Genomic DNA, 9264 nt, shown 5'->3' on the forward strand with positions numbered 1-9264 from the left:
GGGGATCAGACCCCAGGAAGAACTTGCCTCTAGCTAGGTAATAGCAGGTGCTGCAAAAAACTACTCAAAGCCTTTGACTAAAGGGAAGAAAGTCAAAGAGAGAAGACACAGAGCCCAGGCCCTGGCCCGTACTGAACTGACTTTTCATAGGAAGGCTGTTCTGGGGGGAAGCAGTTTGCCCCGACGGATAAGTCGGATCCTGAGTCTCCACCAGCTTCTTGCTGAGAACATCACTGAAGAGGATGCGAATTAGGTGGACTCCCCAGAGATGCTGCAACTGCTTTGTGAGCAGAGGCATGGACTCATTTAACCTAGAAAAAAAGTCAGGGGCGAGGGAGAGAGAGAGAGAGAGAGAGACAGGTTGTAACAGTGGCTTTATCGCATCTAACAAGCTGCATATGAATGCAGTGTTAAGGTTGCACAATTAAAATACAATTCAGGAGTTATGGTGGCCACACTGTCCATCCTAACAGTGACAGAAGGTACTGCATGTGTAACCTGGCCAAGTTATAAATCTCAAGAGTTACTTGTCTCAGAGATCATGCTCACTTACCCATAATCCACAGTCTGGGAGAACCAACCAAGGACAGGGTGCCAGTGCGTGAGGTTGGATTTCTTTTGCGACACATACTTCTGGCAGTACGAGAGCATGTGGATAAGCACACTCACAAAGTGAGCAGTCTCGTCCTCTAGCACTTTGTCATTCAAGGAGCCCAGATAAATGAGGTTACCTGAAAAAGAACCAGCAGCAGCCCTTTGAAGAGGAGCGACATTTGTATGAGAATTACTATGACACCTTTACTGGAGACAGAAGGGGGTTGAGATCAGTCTCTCTCCACCACCTCTCCACTCCCCACCAGTGCAGGGCCGTACCCCACCCGTCTGCTCCCCAGTGCTCCGGCCAGTCAGTTCATAATCCCTCCTTGTTTATTTGTTAACGCTACACTGACTCAGTGCCTTCAGCAGGAAAGGGTAACTGTAAAAACCATCAGTATGGGCTGCATCCTGCTCCCACTGAATTCAGTGGCAAAATTCCCCATTGACTTTGATGTTAACTTTGGAGAATCACTGAGGTCCTATGTCTTAAAACGAATTGGGGGACTGAATGGGTTAGAGAAACCAGGCCAAATTCAGGTCTAGCATCAGCAGGTTCAAGTAACAGAGTAATTAACCATTGGAACAATTTTCCAAAGGTTGTGATGGATTCTCCATAACTGACCCTTTTTAAATCAAGACTGGATGGTTTTCTAAAAGATCTGCTCTAGGAATCCTTTTGGGGAGCTCTATGGCCGTACATAAGAGATCCGTCTAGACAACCACAATGGACCCTTCTGGCCTTGGAATCCATAACAATTTTCAAAGTCAATGACGCTCAGTGAATACAGTGTTTTCACTGACACTGCCCTCACTCACACTGGGTTTGGATTAAGCCTGAAGAACAATTCCTTAAAGAGATTCAGATCCAATTCAGTTGTCCAGTGACCAAAATTTGTCTCTTCTCTGATGGTTGTTCACCGACTCTTTTCAGAGCAGTCCCTGGTTTCAGCCCAGTTTCCAGCACACACTTCCCACACCAAGGTGATGCTCTGTGCTAGCGCAGGACATCCTCCCATAGCCATCTCATTTGCTTCCCGCCAACACTTCATGCACAGCAGTATATGAAATAGAGAGCTCCTAACAGTAGCCAGGAGGCCGTTCACGAATTACAACAGTTCCTCTGACTATTTCCACAGAGCTGATGTGAACTCAGCAAGTTTCAGTAGCATATCAACGTAGGCAGGTAATTTTCGTGTTTGCTGTATCAGTGTCCAACTGGAAAGCAAGCTGAGGTTCTGATTTCCTGTTAGATCAAAACACCACATCTGTAGGAAGGGGTCTCTTTTTGAACCGCCCTCCTCTGTTTCGTGGGTCTCTTAGCACGACCCTCTACATTCACTTAGTCCTGCCTCAGCGCAGGGGGCTGAACTGGTTGACCTCTTGATGTCCCTTCCAGCCCTACATTTCTATACCTTACATAAAACCTGAAGTTAAGTGTCCTTCCAAACACATTTGATGCAAGCTATTTTAGAAACCACCCAAATGGTTGTTTCAGAAAAGGTTAGACTGTAAAATCCAGAGTCCTTGACCCCAAGAGAGGAATTCAGATTTCACTCCCACGGGGCCCTCTCCTCAAAGCAAAGAAGGACTCCTAAATTTCTCCTCTGATGTGGAACATGCTCAGACTCCGGACACATGCTTACCCAGTAAACAAAGAGTATGGCTTCCTTCTAAACACACGCAGACATCTCGGCATTGAGCCTCACGACTTAAAAATAAGATGAATTTGCGGAAAAGGTCATGGGATTCTAGCACTGCGAGACGCTGAAAGACAGAATTGTTTTTAAATGATTGTGAAGTTGCAAATTAAACTAACAGAGCATCACACAAAAGCCACCAGACCTGACACCTCATCAGCGATTCAGGGTGTTTGTTCATTCTTGTGAGCAATCACTGCGTTCAGGGGCTGCACAGGCTTCATGCCAAAGAATTACTCTAAAGAAGAGATCTCACAAGAAGATCACAGGCACGTGGGGGGAGATCTGCAGGTGAACTGGGCATATTCTAACCAGTCACAAGGATAACCTTCACCTGTCCTGAGCCTATGGCAGTTAAAAACGCCTGCATTCCCTGGAATTCACCGGCAATCGGCCCATGCTGTGAAAGGGAGCAGACAAACCACATGGTATTAGTGGGCAGTATATCACGGCTCAGTGAAGATCCTGCTCTATGTGATAGATGATTTTCCATCTCTTTGTTCATTCGCTCCCCTGTCAGAAATCACCATGGGGATGGAAGGACAAGGACACAAAAAAATAAAATGTCCAGCCTAAAAACAAAGAGAAGCAGAGTAGCCTCAGATCACACACACAGCTGAATACGTTAAGTAATAATTTACACCCAAAACTGTGCCACTTGCAGTTTCTCTAAACCATAGAGATGTCCAGAGTTGAGCGGATAAATCTCCATAACAATGTCCTATTCATTTGCATGCCCAGCTGAGCGGGGAGGAGGCTCTGCATTTATCAGCTGTTGCCACAGTATCTTATCTGGTAAGAAATGTGCACAGCACTCTAAATACCAACACAAAGCAAACCACTCTAACGGCTACTAAAACAAAGACTCAAACCAGTTTTGAAAAACCAGCACAAACAACATTCGGGCTTGCTGCTATTTAATATTTCTCTGATGAGAGGGCCTAGCAGTACCATGAGGTGTGGTGGCTGAGTGGCTAAGGTGCATAACTACAATCAGGAAGGTCGTGGGCTCAAGTCTTGTTCGATCTCACACCAAAAGGCCACCTTCAGTTCACCCAGCTGCAGAATGGGTACCTGATCCATCCGGTTAGGGCTGTCAAGGTGGTTGGATGTGATGCTGGTCATGTCACACCCTTGTGTACCACAGGCTATGAAATGATGTGCCTTAAGAGCATCAGCCCAATTAGCCATTGGCATGGTGGGAAGATTGACAAGAGGCTCCAATAGAAATCATGGCTTGGGTGTGCTAGGCACTCTGTAAGAGTCTCTGTCCCAAAGAGTACATGGTATACACACAAAAAGACATTTTACAAATGGGGAAACTGAGGCATGAAACAATTAAGTCAGCTTCCACAGCATTAGAAACCCAGGCTATGAAGGATGGGGGAGGAACATGTGTTTCCATTAGAAAAGGATTACATTTTGCTGTCAACTTTTAAGAGGCTGATCCAACTCTTTACTCGCCATTATTTGTAACTGTAGAGTCGCTGATGACTAATTACAGCATATTTGATATGCCAAAGGGCTCAGGATTCTGTGATGGAGTAGCCCACGTACCTCAGGTGTTAGGGTAGCAAGGTGAGTCACGATAGCAGGCACTGACATGATATGGATCAGGAATGATCTCAAGAGATTGTCAGAAAACTGAGCAGCAATCACAGGGCTGAAGAGAGAGAGAAAAAAAAATACGTCAAACCTCACACTTTGTGTTTCCTAAGAAATGCAGCCCATCTATCAGAGAGTTTCAGAACTGGCTGCTGCTTCTGTTCTCATTACAGAGGCCAGTTTAAAAAGAATCAGCCCCCTATGGCTTCTGCTATCATGGCGATTTAACAACATCCATCATGACCCCAGGGAATCAAAGCCAGAGGCAGGAGGCAACATGGAGTCTTATTCCATAATACACAGCACCTCCCATGTTAGCGTTTATGGAGCTCTTTAGAGACTAGATTAAACCTCACAACACTCCCATGAAGTAGATAAATAAATAGTTCCCATTTACTCAGGAAAAGCTTAAGTGACTGATTCAAAACCAGTTTGAGTCTGGGGCAGGGTGAGAAATCACTCTACTCTTGCTGGAATGATCATCAGAAAATCAGACCTGAGCCTGTCCCATGATCCCAGAAATGACACTTATGGAAGGAAACTGGTTCAGAGTTCGCTCATGAAAGTCTTTAGGGATGCTACTTGGGCACCGTGGTCTGACACCAAGTGAATTTCCCGTGAAGAGATCAGGGCTTTGCAGATCTGAGTTTGGATTGTGCCTGGACTTTATTTTGAAACGTAGGGGGGTGTTTCTAGCTAGTCCCTCTTTGGGTACACAATTTACACATGCAAATTGAACTGTGAGCACAGATCTGATCATCTGCACCTCTACCTGACATGCATCCATAATTATGTAGTTAGAGGCGCACTGGCAGTTCATTGTGAGATGCGAATCACACTTGCAGAAAGAGGGCCCGTTCCTTCAGACTATTTACCCAACACACAGAAATCCAGCATTCCAAGTTTAACCCCACAACTGAGCTTTACAGCTGATTTATAAACACTTGATTTTAGGGGTACCGAGTAGAAAAAAAAATCAAGCTCTCCACCTAAATTAGCATCATGCACTAATACTAATACACTAATACTAACTCACAGACAGATACAACGAGAGAAACACAATGAGAAACTGGCAGGGCAAGAGGTCTTCAGACAGACACTGAAAGCAGCTTTGGCTACATATCACCCCAAGCGGCTTTTGCTGCCTTACCGCAATGCAAGAGAAAAGACTGCAGTTAAAGTGCCTTTGGACAGGGATGGTCTGGATCTTGCCAAGCCATTTGTTAGCAAAATCTGAAAAGAAAATTGAAACTCTTGTTAGAGGAAGAATCCAGCTGTGTTCTTGAAGGACACGGTCACTTTCAAGAGATATAAAAAGAAATCAGAGAGAGTGTTGCTTTAATGAGGTTGTTACAAGTCACTGGCCTGGATCAGAGCGTTTCTGTTCCAGGTACTGGGAGCACAGAGAAACTGCATTCAAAGAGGTATACTGTGATCACACTTGCTATTTTTATAGGGCTTTTCTTCAGAGGGTATCAAGGCCCTTTATAATCCATAAACAAGCCTCGCAACAACCCTGTGAAAGATGGACACCCCCATTTTACAGATGGAAAAAAAGTGAGGCACAGAACGGTGAAGAAACCTGCCTAAAATCACACACAAATTCAATGGCAGGGCTGGGAACAGAATTCAAGACTCCTGACTCCTAGTTCTGTATTTTAACCAACTGCACTGCACTGCTGCCTTCCATCTCCTAATGAGATTATGAAATGGTAGTTAGATTAACTATTGCTCACGGAAAGGAGGGGAGGGCGAGTTTTTTGGTTTACCAACTGTGACACTCTGTACCTTGGTGGAACACCCAGCACCCCCATGTTCATCCTTGTAAAATGACTGTGTGGCATCCAATGCAAAGTTTGTCGTGTCAGTCGTCTTCAGAAGGCTCATGATGCACTGAGCATTGTTGTTACAGTAAGGCTATAGGTTATAATTTCATGTATGTAGTTATGAGGCTGAAAATGTATCCTCATAGCTTAAAATAAGCCCAGGCAAAAACTCTCCAAGAGCAGAGAGGCAGTTCACACCTCATCAGGGCAGGTATGGGACAAACCCAGCCCAGTCTCACAGGAACAAAGGACGCTGGCCTAGACAGCAACAATAAATTCTGTTAGACTCTCGAGGGAGTTACCCCCCTTCCTTTGGTCAGTTTGGGACTGCGATGAGGTGCTGCTCACCTGACTCTCAGGGCGGGGGGAGGCAAAGCCAAGAGGGAAGAAGGGACTTGATAAAAGGGAGAGACATTTGCCAGGCTCTTCCTCTCTCTTCCACCTCCATCTACAGACACTACACCAAGCAACTTAAGCACTGATCAAAGGGGAGAGCCTGGCTGAAGAGCAACCAGCCAGCCTGTGGTGAGAAGCATCTAAGTTTGTAAGGACATTGAAAGTGTTAAGATCAGCTTAGAATGCATCTTCTTTTATTTCGTTTGACAAAATCTGACTTGTTATGTTTTGACTTATAAATCACCTAAAATCTATCTTTATAGTTAATAAATCTGTTTGTTTATTCTGCCTGAAGCAGTGCGTTTGGTTTGAAGCATGTCAGAGGCTCCCCTGGGATAACAAGCCTGGTACATATCAATTTCTTTCTTAAATTGACTAATACAAGCTTGCAGCATCCAGCGGGCATAACTGGACACTACAAGACGGAGGTTCCTAGGGTTGTGTCTGGGACCGGAGATATTGGCTAGTGTAATTTGGTTGCAAGTAGCTGGGAGCAGCTTACATGCCAGAGGCTGTTCGTGAACAGCCCAGGAGTGGGGGTTCTCACAGCAGAGCAGGGTAAGGCTGACTCCCAGAGTCAAGTATTGGAGTGACCTAGCAGATCACCGGTCCAGATAACACCAGATGGGAACGTCACACCGACCATAAGCAAAGTATTCTCAGAGAGAATCACTGCCAATACCTATCCAACCCAAACATGAAACAACACGTCCAGAGAATCTTAGAACTTAGTTAAGGCAGAAAACACTTCAGGGTTTGCAAAGCATATCAACTATTATAATCACGAACAAACCTGCAGCACAGAATAAAATCCCTTCTGATTGAGATGTCCCATGATATTTGCACAGATGTGGTTCATGGCAGGTCGCAGGGTTTCTCCTGCGAGGGCAAAATAATGACATTTCTGAGAATTATTTGTGTGTCATATAATCTATATGAACTGTAGTCAGACACTGTAAATTATGACAAACTTCTATTATCATAATCATACAGCTTGGCAGCGCATACAAGAGAAGAAAAATATTCCCTTTCTGCAGCTCAAGCCGGAAGACTTTAAAACAAAGAGAGAGAAGAAAGGTCTGGATGGGTGGCTACAACAGGGTTTTGGAAAGAGCCACACAGACCTTTTCCCCGAAGTATTTTCCATGTGGAAGTGTCTGTGAAGGTAACAAGCATCGTGAGGTGCAAATTGACCAGTTTAGAGTCTTGTAGGATGTCAGGCTGGAATAACAAGAACATCAACATTAATAAACCAAGTCTACAACACTAAAGTGTGAAACTACAAGACACACAGAGCTAAAACCAAAGGGAGATCTTTTACCTTAAGCTGTTTGAGAAACTCACAGCAAAACCACAAGATGTCCTTGATCTGTTTGATCCACAAGAGTGTAAGATCCTTAGAAAGTGCTAATGACACATACCACACCTACAGGCAAAGAGCAGAAGAAATTTGTGGTACCTTTTTCTGCTCTGTTGCTTATCCAGCAAACAAGCCCAGAAGTGGTGTAATAAAACTACCTCCACAGGCCATGCAGATCCCAGCACTGGACCAAAATTGCCCCACCCACGTAATAACCAGGTCAGTTGTAAATCGTACCATGCGGGAAATGCCCTTTTGATCTTATGAGTCCATGTAGCTTTCCTGGGTTTTATTATGGGGTTTATCAACATATCAAAACAATCCACCATGGAATATAAGTGACACCTGAGTGTCTCTCACTCTTGATATTTCAGATTAGTGAACTTTAAAAAAAATAAACCTAAATCCCCCTAACAAAGTTGACCTGCTGACCTTGGGCTCATTCTCAACATCCATACTATTCAGGATACAGTGACACAACTTTTCAAACCTCTGTAAAGAAAGAGAGACACGTTAGTGTACTTCCCCACAAGTACAGTCAGTTACTTGGGAAAAACTGTTAAAAATGGCAGATTACAGGAAGCAAAGGCCTTCCACACTAGAAGCAACTGAAGCTCCACTGAGACCAGCATCTTGTCTTTGGCAGTGGCTAATACCGGTGTCCTAAGAGGAAGGAAAAACCCATTGATATATATAATTGCTCCCTTTTAGATTACAGATTGATTTTGATTACATTTGCCTTGCTTGCAAGTTACACAGTAAGACTTCAAACCACTCTAGGCTCTATGACATCACTCCCAAGATTCTCAGGAAGCAGAATGGAAAAGAATCCAGATTACTCCTTGGCCTGAGAAGGAATCAGTTTACTCCTAGGGGTAACACTTCAATGAGGTAATTAGTTACAGTAACACAGGGGCCAACCAACACTGTGGCACCAAGGGCTGACGGGGGAGGAGAGAGAACATGGCTGGAGTTCAGGGAACTGTACGTCACACTAAGTATACATTTAAAATCAGATATAAGTACAACAACAACATTTGATGTACTTGTATTTCTCCTGACAGAACAGAAATTGCTTGGGAAAGAGGCAACTGGGAACAACATACAGCCAAACGGATTTAATACAACTTAATATGGCCACTCATCCTTAGCGTGCTTTCTCCCTGACCGGTCTTCACAACTCCCCTGGGAGGCAAGTATTAATATTAGCTCAATTTTACAGATGGAAAAACGGAGGCTGGGCTATTAGGGCTCTGTCTTCACTGCAAAGTTAACTCGGGTTCTTATTTGAGTGTTGCCCCAACCAGAGACCCAGGAACACACAAAACCCTCTTGCTTGAGTGTGGTGGTGCTTTACACTGGAGCTAGCTGGCCCATTGGGTGTATTAGTAAATGACTTGCTCAAATGAACCAAGTGTCAGAGCCAGGATTAGAACTCAGGAGTTCTCGGTTCTCAGTCCTGCTGCCTCCCCACTGTCCTCACCATGGCATTAAAAGACAAAAGGAGCCGCAGGCCACTCTCTGAACCCTCCATGCTGTAACAACCCATTTGACAAGCCAAGTAACAGCTCATACATATTAAACATATAGAATACATTACACATTTTTAATCTGAGGGGGGAAATGTGTCAGAGGAGCAGCTTTACCTCTTTGTCCTCTTTAATTCTGAAAACGAACAGCAGTTTCCTGGAAATTTTGAAGATGGAAAGTGCACTTCTTTTACTGGAAGCAGATTCATTTATTTCAAAGAAATCCTCCACTTCTCTCCTGGGAAGGAGGAGGA

General features: G+C 44.4%; 1 protein-coding gene across 2 annotated transcripts in view; it reads right to left on the minus strand.

Annotated features, from left to right (window-relative positions):
- The window catches only part of UBE3B (ubiquitin protein ligase E3B), a 33623-nt gene that overhangs the window by 22427 nt on the left and 1932 nt on the right, over positions 1-9264 (minus strand). For both annotated transcript variants that reach the window (XM_044989729.1, XM_044989730.1), the window contains exons 5-14: positions 9128-9248; positions 7914-7973; positions 7443-7547; positions 7246-7342; positions 6915-7000; positions 5050-5132; positions 3852-3957; positions 2241-2361; positions 554-731; positions 142-311 (exon numbers count right to left, since the gene is read on the minus strand). In XM_044989729.1, the coding sequence (XP_044845664.1) occupies positions 142-311; positions 554-731; positions 2241-2361; positions 3852-3957; positions 5050-5132; positions 6915-7000; positions 7246-7342; positions 7443-7547; positions 7914-7973; positions 9128-9248 (1127 nt within the window). The remainder of the gene's footprint in view (positions 1-141; positions 312-553; positions 732-2240; positions 2362-3851; positions 3958-5049; positions 5133-6914; positions 7001-7245; positions 7343-7442; positions 7548-7913; positions 7974-9127; positions 9249-9264) is intronic.

This window comes from Mauremys mutica, chromosome 16 (assembly GCF_020497125.1).
Source record: "Mauremys mutica isolate MM-2020 ecotype Southern chromosome 16, ASM2049712v1, whole genome shotgun sequence".
NCBI classification, from domain to species: Eukaryota; Metazoa; Chordata; order Testudines; family Geoemydidae; genus Mauremys; species Mauremys mutica.